Below are 13,125 nucleotides of genomic sequence, written 5' to 3'. Positions count from 1 at the left end.
GCACAGCGAGAACTTACAGGATAATTGGAGAGATGGTGAAGAACTTCCTGGAGGCGGTGAACTGCACCCCGTAGTCCAGCTGCTCCCAGTGTGTCAGCAGCCGCGCTTTGCCCTGGTCTGGCGTTTCGAACGGCGTCCCTTTCACTGCATGTAAAAACACATACATTCCCTGTTAAGGAAACAAGACAGAGATGTAACGCCGAGACCGGAGAGAACCCTCGCCACACGTCACAAACGGCAACCACACGGGGGGATCCGCGCTGAACTCTGGGGCTGATCCGCCGATTCCTTCCATGTGTTATGCTGCTGGACAGCCCATTACTCGCTGGGTTAATTTACGTGGTAAGTCACATGACTTTGGTTTTTGCTGCGCTCGGTACGGACAGTGGAACCAATTCCTAATAATATCGATGAGAATACATGAATTTCGCAGAAATTCGGGTGCAGAATCCGCACAAAAGTTACACCCTAAAACGCAGTCCTAATGTTCCGGGAGAGATTAACCCGTTTATTGGCTTTACGGACACCTTGTGGCGCCTGCAGGGGAGGGGCTACAGCAATTAAAGAGGGCAGAGGAGGGGCCACAGTGACGTCTGCAGTGGAAAATCCGTTCAGTCCACTGATATTTTTTTCCTTCTGTCTTTTTTTTTTTTTTTTTTTACGAATTGATCGTTAACTTTAAATTTGATCAGCAGGGGAGGGGCCACAGTGACTGCTGCAGCGACTACAGTAGGCAGAGGAGGGGCCACAGTGACTGCTGCGGCGACTACAGTAGGCAGAGGAGGGGCCACAGTGACTGCTGCGGCGACTACAGTAGGCAGAGGAGGGGCCACAGTGACTGCTGCGGCGACTACAGTAGGCAGAGGAGGGGCCACAGTGACTGCTGCGGCGACTACAGTAGGCAGGGGAGGGGCCACAGTGACTGCTGCGGCGACTACAGTAGGCAGGGGAGGGGCCACAGTGACTGCTGCGGCGACTACAGTAGGCAGGGGAGGGGCCACAGTGACTGCTGAAGCGACTACAGTGGGCAGGGGAGGGGCTACAGCAATTACAGTGGGCAGGGGAGGGTCCACAGTGACTGCTGCAGTGTTTACAGTGGGCGGGGGAGCTCCCAATTAATACATCAGGCAGGGGAGGGGCCACAGCAATTATAGTGGTCAGAGGAGGGGCCACAGCAATTATAGTGGTCAGAGGAGGGGCCACAGTGACTGCCACAACGACTACAGTGGGCAGGGGAGGTGTCCGTTAATACAGCAAGCAGGGCCACAGTGACTCCTGCAGTGACTACAGCGGGCAGGGGAGCGCCCAATTAATACAGCTGGTAGGGGAGGGGCCACAGTGACTGTCACAACGACTACAGTGGGCAGGGAAGGCGTCAGTTAATTCAGCAAGCAGGGGTAGGGGCTACAGTGACTGCTGCAGAGACTACAGAGGGCAGGGGAGGGGCAACAGCAATTACAGTTGGCAGGAGAAGGGCCACAGCAACTACAGTGGGCAGGGGGATTCTGCTGTGCCTAGTATGATGGGGACTATATAACCACTGCAGAACTAGAGGATGCTATGACTCCTGGAGAAATTAGAAGGTGATATAGTTCATGTGGCAACTGTCCAAGTGGAGGCGGGAAGAGGGGAGGGTCACTGCTGTGATTGCCACAGAGGGGAACAAAACTGAACGTGATGTTTGAAGGAATTTACCAAGATAACAAGTTCTCCCCCATCCACAGTATGTCCATAGGATAGAGTATAAACCCCCCTTACTAACCCCCACTGTGAGGAGTGAATGGAGTGCTGGTCGGTGTAGTGTCGCTGGCACTCTATTCACTTTAAATGGGATTGCACAGATACCCAAGTGGCAAGTGTTCAGGTATTTCTGCCAGCTCCATTAAGATGAAGGGGGCGCTGAACGCACGCCCACCCAGCGCTCTAGTCACACTGACGTCATTGTGGGGGAAGAAGTGACCCCGCAGTAAACCCCCTTCTTGAGATCAGCGGTGCTCTCCATAGTGAGACCCCACTGATCAGCAAGTTATCCCCTATGCACAGGACAGGGCAGAGCTTGAAGTCTAGGAACAACCCCTTTAATGTTGAAAATACTGGATTGTAGAGTTTGCTGGGCTTTTTCTTAATTAGGGGTCTGCTGGCGCCATTAAGGGGGCGTCTAGATTTGCCCAAGAGCGGGCCTGTAATAGTATTGCTATGGCTGCTTCATGTATAATGTGATGATCAGATGACAGTAAGGAGGGGGCTGAAGAGCTGACAGCTAGGGAGGGTTTGTGGAGGACCAAAGGGCAAGTGAGGCAATCAACCAAAAAAGCAGACTTCATCCAGCCGGCCGTGAACCTCAAGCAGCTTCAGGGGCAACTCAGGGCTCCAGGCCCAGCCCGCCTAGACCCCCCCCAGGCCCGGCCCGCCTAAACCCCCCCCAGGCCCGGCTCACTCAGCAATCTGCATCCTCGTTGTCGGTTCGAGAGGTCATATTAATCATTCATCAACCAACAAGGCTGCCTGGAATATTACAAGTGTAGCTCTGATTATAAAGCCTATAGTTAATTCAATCCTCGTAGCCCCGCCTACTTGTCACAAGTAGAGACCCCGACCGATCAGACTTCTATCACCGACCGAATAGATGGCAGCCACCGACTCCTGTCTTGGGCTAGAAGTACAACCAGAACATCTTGTGTCGCTGTCATTTTTCCCATCCCCAAACCAGTTCTTCATGTGATCAGCGAGGTCATTAATGTTTATAACACGCTTGGTCTGTGTGACTCCGATGACGGCGAGGTCATTAAGGTTTATAACACGCTTGGTCTGTGTGACTCCGATGACGGCGAGGTCATTAATGTTTATAACACGCTTGGTCTTTGTGACTCCGATGACGGCGAGGTCATTAATGTTTATAACACGCTTGGTCTGTGTGACTCCGATGACGGCGAGGTCATTAAGGTTTATAACACGCTTGGTCTGTATGACTCCAATGACGGCGAGGTCATTAAGGTTATAACACGCTTAGTCTGTATGACTCCAATGACGGCGAGGTCATTAAGGCTTCTAATACGCTTGGTCTGTGTGACTCCGATGGCGGCGAGGACTGAGGTCTGCGGTGACGGACGGGATAAGCACTTACCAGGTTGTGAATGACATTAGTCAGAGTCCAGGCGACAGGAACACTGAAGAAGGGAATGCTGAGGAGCACGATGTGCAGCATGCCGACTCCCAGGGCGTACGTCAGCCACATGCCACGGCTGTTCATCACCCTGGTGTTCGGGTTCACCTCGCTGTGCGCCACGCCCACATTCATTTTGGTTCTGCAATATGGAGAGTCAAGAAATTTTTTAAAAAGTCAATCATTATTAAAATTAACGGTCATATAATAAGTGCATCATCAAGAATCAGGAGAAACTCTGGGACCCCTGCAGATACCGGGGCATCACCTATATACCACGGCTCACCCACGTCGGGGGGACAGGGGAGCGATCAAACCGGGCGAAGGGTGCGGACTGACTGGCGGGTCAATGGCGTCTTCGATGTGCATGTTAATTGCACATAAAAAATACTGCAGAAATCAACATTAACCCTCTTATACTGCTCCCGCCCGCCCCCCCCCCCACTCACAACATAAACCGCTCCCGCCCCCCCACTCACAACATATACTGCTCTCCCCCCCCACTCACAACATATACTGCTCCCCCCCCCACTCACAACATATACTGCTCCCCCCCCCACTCACAACATATACTGCTCCCCCCCCACTCACAACATATACTGCTCCCCCCCCACTCACAATATATACTGCTCCCCCCCCCCCCCACTCACAACAAATACTGCTCCCCCCCCCACTCACAACATATACTGCTCCCCCCCCCACTCACAACATATACTGCTCGCCCCCCCACACTCCCCCATATACTGTCCCCGCCCACTCTCCCCCATATACTGCCCCCCACTCTCCCCCATATACTGTCCTCCCCCCACTCTCCCCATATACTGTCCCTCCCCCCACTCTCCCCCATATACTGTCCTCCCCCCCACTCTCCCCCATATACTGTCCTCGCCCCCTCTCCCCCATACTGTCCTCCCCCCCACATACTGTCCTCCCCCCCCACTCTCCCCATATACTGTCCTCCCCCCCACTCTCCCCCATATACTGTCCTCCCCCACTCTCCCCCATATACTGTCCTCCCCCCCACTCTCCCCCATATACTGTCCTCCCCCCCACTCTCCCCATATACTGTCCTCCCCCCACTCTCCCCATATACGGTCCCTCCCTCCACTCTCCCCATATACTGTCCTCCCCCCCACTCTCCCCCATATACTGTCCTCCCCCCTCTCCCCCATATACTGTCCTCCCCCACTCTCCCCCCATATACCTGTCCTCCCCCCATATACTGTCCTCCCCCCCACTCTCCCCCATATACTGTCCTCCCCCACTCTCCCCCCCATATACTGTCCTCCCCCCACTCTCCCCCCCATATACTGTCCTCCCCCACTCTCCCCCCCATATACTGTCCTCCCCCCCTCTCCCCCCCATATACTGTCCTCCCCCCCCTCTCCCCCCCATATACTGTCCTCCCCCCCTCTCCCCCCCATATACTGTCCTCCCCCCCATATACTGTCCTCCCCCCATATACTGTCCTCCCCCCACTCTCCCCCCCATATACTGTCCTCCCCCCACTCCCCCCCCATATACTGTCCTCCCCCCCACTCTCCCCCCCATATACTGTCCTCCCCCCACTCTCCCCCCCATATACTGTCCTCCCCCCACTCTCCCCCCCATATACTGTCCTCCCCCCACTCTCCCTCCCCCCATATACTGTCCTCCCCCCACTCTCCCTCCCCCCATATACTGTCCTCCCCCACTCTCCCCCCCATATACTGTCCTCCCCCCACTCTCCCCCCATATACTGTCCTCCCCCCACTCTCCCCCCCATATACTGTCCTCTCCCCACTCTCCCCCCATATACTGTCCTCCCCCCACTCTCCCCCCCCATATACTGTCCTCCCCCCACTCTCCCCCCCCATATACTGTCCTCCCCCCACTCTCCCCCCCATATACTGTCCTCCCCCACTCTCCCCCCCATATACTGTCCTCCCCCCACTCCCTCCCCCATATACTGTCCTCCCCCCACTCTCCCTCCCCCCATATACTGTCCTCCCCCCACTCTCCCTCCCCCATATACTGTCCTCCCCCCACTCTCCTCCCCCCATATACTGTCCTCCCCCCACTCTCCCCCCCCCATATACTGTCCTCCCCCCACTCTCCCCCCCATATACTGTCCTCCCCCCACTCCCCCCCATATACTGTCCTCCCCCCACTCCCCCCCCATATACTGTCCTCCCCCACTCTCCCCCCAATACTGTCCTCCCCCCATATACTGTCCTCCCCCCACTCTCCCCCCCCACATACTGTCCTCCCCCCACTCTCCCCCCCCATATACTGTCCTCTCCCCCCCATATACTGTCCTCCACTCTCCCCCATATACTGTCCTCCCCCCACTCTCCCCCCATATACTGTCCTCCCCCACTCTCCCCCCATATCTGTCCTCCCCCCACTCTCCTCTGTCCAACCCCCCTATCCCCCCATATACTGTCCTCCCCCCACTCTCCCCCCCATATACTGTCCTCCCCCACTCTCCCCCCCATATACTGTCCTCCCCCCACTCTCCCCCCCATATACTGTCCTCCCCCCACTCTCCCCCCCATATACTGTCCTCCCCCCACTCTCCCCCCATATACTGTCCTCCCCCCACTCTCCCCCCCATATACTGTCCTCCCCCACTCTCCCCCCCATATACTGTCCTCCCCCACTCTCCCCCCCATATACTGTCCTCCCCCCACTCTCCCCCCCATATACTGTCCTCCCCCCACTCTCCCCCCCATATACTGTCCTCCCCCACTCTCCCCCCCATATACTGTCCTCCCCCCACTCTCCCCCCATATACTGTCCTCCCTCCATACTGTCCTCCCCCCACTCTCCCCCCCCCATATACTGTCCTCCCCCCACTCTCCCCCCCCATATACTGTCCTCCCCCCACTCTCCCCCCCATATACTGTCCTCCCCCCACTCTCCCCCCCCATATACTGTCCTCCCCCCACTCTCCCTCCCCCCCATATACTGTCCTCCCCCCACTCTCCCCCCCATATACTGTCCTCCCCCCACTCTCCCCCCCCCATATACTGTCCTCCCCCCACTCCCCCCCATATACTGTCCTCCCCCCACTCCCCCCCCCATATACTGTCCTCCCCCACTCTCCCCCCATATACTGTCCTCCCCCCATATACTGTCTCCCCCCACTCTCCCCCCCCATATACTGTCCTCCCCCCACTCTCCCCCCCATATACTGTCCTCCCCCACTCTCCCCCCCATATACTGTCCTCCCCCCACTCTCCCCCCCATATACTGTCCTCCCCCCACTCTCCCCCCATATACTGTCCTCCCCCCACTCTCCCCCCCATATACTGTCCTCCCCCCACTCTCCCCCTATATACTGTCCTCCCCCCACTCTCCCCCCCCATATACTGTCCTCCCCCCCACTCTCCCCCCCATATACTGTCCTCCCCCCACTCTCCCCCTCATATACTGTCCTCCCCCCCACTCTCCCCCCCATATACTGTCCTCCCCCCACTCTCCCCCCATATACTGTCCTCCCCCACTCTCCCCCCATATACTGTCCTCCCCCCACTCTCCCCCCCCATATACTGTCCTCCCCCCATATACTGTCCTCCCCCACTCCCCCCCCATATACTGTCCTCCCCCACTCCCCCCCCATATACTGTCCTCCCCCCTCTCCCCCCCATATACTATCCTCCCTCACTCTCCCCCCATATACTATCCTCCCCTCACTCTCCCCCCCATATACTGTCCTCCCCCCACTCCCCCCCCATATACTGTCCTCCCCCCACTCTCCCCCCATATACTGTCCTCCCCCACTCTCCCCCCATATACTGTCCTCCCCCCACTCTCCCCCCCCATATACTATCCTCCCCTCACTCTCCCCCCCCATATACTGTCCTCCCCCCACTCTCCCCCCCATATACTGTCCTCCCCCCACTCTCCCCCCCATATACTGTCCTCCCCCACTCTCCCCCTATATACTGTCCTCCCCCCACTCTCCCCCCCATATACTGTCCTCCCCCCCACTCTCCCCCCATATACTGTCCTGCCCCCACTCTCCCCCCTCATATACTGTCCTCCCCCCCACTCTCCCCCCCATATACTGTCCTCCCCCCCACTCTCCCCCCCATATACTGTCCTCCCCCCACATACTGTCCTCCCCCCACTCTCCCCCCCATATACTGTCCTCCCCCCACTCCCCCCCATATACTGTCCTCCCCCCACTCTCCCCCCCACTCCCCCCCCATATACTGTCCTCCCCCCACTCCCCCCCCATATACTGTCCTCCCCCCCACTCCCCCCCCATATACTGTCCTCCCCCCATATACTGTCCTCCCCCCACTCCTCCCCCCATATACTGTCCTCCCCCCACTCCCCCCCCATATACTGTCCTCCCCCCCATATACTGTCCTCCCCCCCCCATATACTGTCCTCCCCCCACTCTCCCCCCCATATACTGTCCCCCCCCCCATATACTGTCCCCCCCCATATACTGTCCTCCCCCCACTCACCCCCCCATATACTGTCCTCCACCCACTCTCCCCCCCATATACTGTCCACCCCCCCATATACTGTCCTCCACCCACTCTCCCCCCCATATACTGTCCTCCCCCCCATATACTGTCCTCCCCCCACTCCCCCCCATATACTGTCCTCCCCCCACTCTCCCCCCCATATACTGTCCTCCCCCCCCTATACTGTCCTCCCCCCACTCCCCCCCCATATACTGTCCTCCCCCCACTCTCCCCCCCATATACTGTCCTCCCCCCTATACTGTCCTCCCCCCACTCTCCCCCAACTCCCCCCCCATATACTGTCCTCCCCCCACTCTCCCCCCCATATACTGTCCTCCCCCCTATACTGTCCTCCCCCCACTCTCCCCCCATATACTGTCCTCCCCCCACTCTCCCCCCATATACTGTCCCCCCCCCCACTCCCCCCCATATACTGTCCTCCCCCCTCTCCCCCCCATATACTGTCCTCCCCCCACTCCCCCCCCCATATACTGTCCTCCCCCCCACTCCCCCCCCATATACTGTCCTCCCCCCCCACTCTCCCCCCCATATACTGTCCCCCTCTCCCCCCCATATACTGTCCTCCCCCCACTCCCCCCCATATACTGTCCTCCCCCCCACTCTTCCCCCCCATATACTGTCCTCCCCCCCCCATATACTGTCCTCCCCCCACTCTCCCCCCCATATACTGTCCCCCCCATATACTGTCCTCCCCCCCACTCTCCCCCCCATATACTGTCTCCCCCCACTCCCCCCCATATACTGTCCTCCCCCACTCCCCCCCATATACTGTCCTCCCACCACTCTTCCCCCCATATACTGTCCTCCCCCCACTCTCCCCCCCATATACTGTCCTCCCCCCACTCTCCCCCCCATATACTGTCCTCCCCCCACTCTCCCCCCCATATACTGTCCTCCCCCCACTCTCCCCCCCATATACTGTCCTCCCCCCACTCTCCCCCCCATATACTGTCCCCCCCCATATACTGTCCTCCCCCCCACTCCCCCCCCCATATACTGTCCTCCCCCCACTCCCCCCCCATATACTGTCCTCCCCCCCACTCTCCCCCCCCCATATACTGTCCTCCCCCCACTCCCCCCCCCCCCCATATACTGTCCTCCCCCCACTCTCCCCCCCCATATACTGTCCTCCCCCCACTCTCCCCCCCATATACTGTCCTCCCCCCACTCTCCCCCCCCCATATACTGTCCTCCCCCCACTCTCCCCCCCCATATACTGTCCTCCCCCCACTCTCCCCCCCCCATATACTGTCCTCCCCCCACTCTCCCCCCCCCCCCATATACTGTCCTCCCCCCACTCTCCCCCCCCCCATATACTGTCCTCCCCCCACTCTCCCCCCCCCATATACTGTCCTCCCCCCACTCTCCCCCCCCATATACTGTCCTCCCCCCACTCTCCCCCCCCATATACTGTCCTCCCCCCACTCTCCCCCCCCATATACTGTCCTCCCCCCACTCTCCCCCCCATATACTGTCCTCCCCCCACTCTCCCCCCCCATATACTGTCCTCCCCCCACTCTCCCCCCCCATATACTGTCCTCCCCCCACTCTCCCCCCCATATACTGTCCTCCCCCACTCTCCCCCCCATATACTGTCCTCCCCCCACTCCCCCCCCCCATATACTGTCCTCCCCCCACTCTCCCCCCCCCCCATATACTGTCCTCCCCCCACTCTCCCCCCCCCATATACTGTCCTCCCCCCACTCTCCCCCCCCCCATATACTGTCCTCCCCCCACTCTCCCCCCCATATACTGTCCTCCCCCCACTCTCCCCCCATATACTGTCCTCCCCCCACTCTCCCCCCCCATATACTGTCCTCCCCCCACTCTCCCCCCCCATATACTGTCCTCTCCCCCCCTATATACTGTCCTCCCCCCACTCCCCCCCATATACTGTCCTCCCCCCACTCTCCCCCCCCCATATACTGTCCTCTCCCCCCCTATATACTGTCCTCCCCCCCCCATATACTGTCCTCCCCCCCACTCTCCCCCCCATATACTGTTCTCCCCCCACTCTCCCCCCCCATATACTGTCCTCCCCCCACTCTCCCCCCCCATATACTGTCCTCCCCCACTCTCCCCCCCATATACTGTCCTCCCCCCACTCTCCCCCCATATACTGTCCTCCCCCCACTCTCCCCCCATATACTGTCCTCCCCCCACTCTCCCCCCCATATACTGTCCTCCCCCCACTCTCCCCCCCATATACTGTCCTCCCCCCACTCTCCCCCCCATATACTGTCCTCCCCCCACTCTCCCCCCCCATATACTGTCCTCCCCCCACTCTCCCCCCCATATGCTGTCCTCCCCCCACTCTCCCCCCATATGCTGTCCTCCCCCCACTCTCCCCCCATATGCTGTCCTCCCCCCCACTCTCCCCCCCAGATGCTGTCCTCCCCCCCAGATGCTGTCCTCCCCCCACTCTCCCCCATATACTGTCCTCCCCCCACTCTCCCCCCCCCATATACTGTCCTCCCCCACTCTCCCCCCCCATATACTGTCCTCCCCCCACTCTCCCCCCCCATATACTGTCCTCCCCCCACTCTCCCCCCCCCATATACTGTCCTCCCCCCACTCCCCCCCCATATACTGTCCTCCCCCCACTCCCCCCCCCATATACTGTCCTCCCCCCACTCCCCCCCCATATACTGTCCTCCCCCCACTCCCCCCCCATATACTGTCCTCCCCCCACTCTCCCCCCCCATATACTGTCCTCCCCCCACTCCCCCCCCATATACTGTCCTCCCCCCACTCTCCCCCCCACTCTCCCCTCCCATATACTGTCCTCCCCCCCGCATATACTGTCCTCCCCCCACTCTCCCCCCCCATATACTGTCCTCCCCCCACTCCCCCCCCATATACTGTCCTCCCCCCACTCTCCCCCCCCATATACTGTCCTCCCCCCACTCTCCCCCATATACTGTCCTCCCCCCACTCTCCCCCATATACTGTCCTCCCCCCACTCTCCCCCCATACTGTCCTCCCCCCATATACTGTCCTCCCCCACTCTCCCCCTATATACTGTCCTCCCCCCCCACTCTCCCCTATATACTGTCCTCCCCCCACTCTCCCCCCATACTGTCCTCCCCACCATATACTGTCCTCCCCCACTCTCCCCCCTATATACTGTCCTCCCCCCACTATACTGTCCTCCCCCCACTCTCCCCCATATACTGTCCCCCCCCCCCACTCTCCCCCCCATATACTGTCCTCCCCCCATATACTGTCCTCCCCCCACTCTCCCCCCCTATATACTGTCCTCCCCCCATTCTCCCCCCATATGCTGTCCTCCCCCCACTCTCCCCCCCATATGCTGTCCTCCCCCCACTCCCCCCCCCATATACTGTCCTCCCCCCACTCTCCCCCCCATATACTGTCCTCCCCCCACTCTCCCCCCCCATATACTGTCCTCCCCCCACTCTCCCCCCCATATACTGTCCTCCCCCCACTCTCCCCCCCATATACTGTCCTCCCCCCCATATACTGTCCTCCCCCCACTCTCCCCCCCCATATACTGTCCTCCCCCCACTCTCCCCCCCCCATATACTGTCCTCCCCCCACTCTCCCCCCCATATACTGTCCTCCCCCCCCATATACTGTCCTCCCCCCACTCTCCCCCCCCATATACTGTCCTCCCCCCACTCTCCCCCCCATATACTGTCCTCCCCCCACTCTCCCCCCCATATACTGTCCTCCCCCCACTCTCCCCCCCCATATACTGTCCTCCCCCCACTCTCCCCCCCATATACTGTCCTCCCCCCACTCTCCCCCCCATATACTGTCCTCCCCCCACTCTCCCCCCCCATATACTGTCCTCCCCCCACTCTCCCCCCCATATACTGTCCTCCCCCACTCTCCCCCCCATATACTGTCCTCCCCCCACTCTCCCCCCCCATATACTGTCCTCCCCCCACTCTCCCCCCCCATATACTGTCCTCCCCCCACTCTCCCCCCCCATATACTGTCCTCCCCCCACTCTCCCCCCCCATATACTGTCCTCCCCCCACTCCCCCCCCCATATACTGTCCTCCCCCCACTCTCCCCCCCATATACTGTCCTCCCCCCACACTGTCCTCCCCCCACTCTCCCCCCCCCATATACTGTCCTCCCCCCCATATACTGTCCTCCCCCCACTCTCCCCCCCATATACTGTACTCCCCCCACTCTCCCCCCATATACTGTCCTCCCCCCATATACTGTCCTCCCCCACTCTCCCCCCCTATATACTGTCCTCCCCCCCACTCTCCCCCCTATATACTGTCCTCCCCCCACTCTCCCCCCATACTGTCCTCCCCCCCATATACTGTCCTCCCCCACTCTCCCCCCTATATACTGTCCTCCCCCCACTATACTGTCCTCCCCCCATATACTGTCCTCCCCCCCACTCTCCCCCCATATACTGTCCTCCCCCCCACTCTCCCCCCATATACTGTCCTCCCCCCCACTCTCCCCCCATATACTGTCCTCCCCCCCACTCTCCCCCCATATACTGTCCTCCCCCCCACATACTGTCCTCCCCCCCACTCTCCCCCCCATATACTGTCCTCCTCCCACTCTCCCCCCCATATACTGTCCTCCCCCCACTCACCCCCCCATATACTGTCCTCCCCCCCACTCACCCCCCCATATACTGTCCTCCCCCCCACTCACCCCCCCATATACTGTCCTCCCCCCCACTCTCCCCCCCATATACTGTCCTCCCCCCCACTCTCCCCCCCCATATACTGTCCTCCCCCCCACTCTCCCCCCCCCATATACTGTCCTCCCCCCCACTCTCCCCCACCCATATACTTTCCTCCCCCCCACCCATATACTGTCCTCCCCCCCACTCCCCCCACCCATATACTGTCCTCCCCCCCCACTCTCCCCCACCCATATACTGTCCTCCCCCCACCCATATACTGTCCTCCCCCCCACCCATATACTGTCCCCCCCCCACCCATATACTGTCCTCCCCCCCACTCTCCCCCACCCATATACTGTCCTCCCCCCCCACTCTCCCCCACCCATATACTGTCCCCCCCACCCATATAGTGTTCTCCCCCCCACCCATATACTGTCCTCCCCTCCCACTCTCCCCCACCCATATACTGTCCCCCCCCACCCATATAGTGTTTTCCCCCCCACCCATATACTGTCCTCCCCTCCCACTCTCCCCCACCCATATACTGTCCTCCCCCCCCCCACTCTCCCCCCCATATACTGTCCTCCCCCCCCCACTCTCCCCCCCATATACTGTCCCCCCCCCCACTCTCCCCCCCATATACTGTCCTCCCCCCCACTCTCCCCCCATATACTGTCCCCCCATATACTGTCCTCCCCTACTCTCCCCCCCATATACTGTCCCCCCATATACTGTCCTCCCCTACTCTCCCCCCCATATACTGTCCTCCCCCCCACCCCCCCCATATACTGTCCCCCCATATACTGTCCTCCCCCCCACTCTCCCCCCATATACTGTCCTCCCCCCCACTCCCA

General features: G+C 60.1%; 1 protein-coding gene across 3 annotated transcripts in view; it reads right to left on the bottom strand.

Moving 5' to 3' along the window:
• Positions 1-13,125, bottom strand: part of ORMDL1 (ORMDL sphingolipid biosynthesis regulator 1) — a 37,871-nt gene that overhangs the window by 7,651 nt on the left and 17,095 nt on the right. For 2 of the 3 annotated variants that reach the window (XR_010786457.1, XM_066577100.1), the window contains exons 2-3: positions 3,125-3,305; positions 18-169 (exon numbers count right to left, since the gene is read on the bottom strand). Coding sequence is in view for 2 of the 3 variants with exons in the window: in XM_066577100.1 (XP_066433197.1) it covers positions 18-169; positions 3,125-3,298 (326 nt within the window). In the remaining variant the exon portion in view is untranslated. Of the gene's footprint in view, positions 1-17; positions 170-2,619; positions 3,092-3,124; positions 3,306-13,125 lie in introns of those variants that run through there. The other variant, XM_066577101.1, reaches the window with a different exon arrangement.

The sequence above is a fragment of the Eleutherodactylus coqui genome, chromosome 8 (genome assembly GCF_035609145.1).
Source record: "Eleutherodactylus coqui strain aEleCoq1 chromosome 8, aEleCoq1.hap1, whole genome shotgun sequence".
Lineage (NCBI taxonomy): Eukaryota > Metazoa > Chordata > Amphibia > Anura > Eleutherodactylidae > Eleutherodactylus > Eleutherodactylus coqui.
This window is presented reverse-complemented; position numbering and strand designations above follow the sequence as displayed.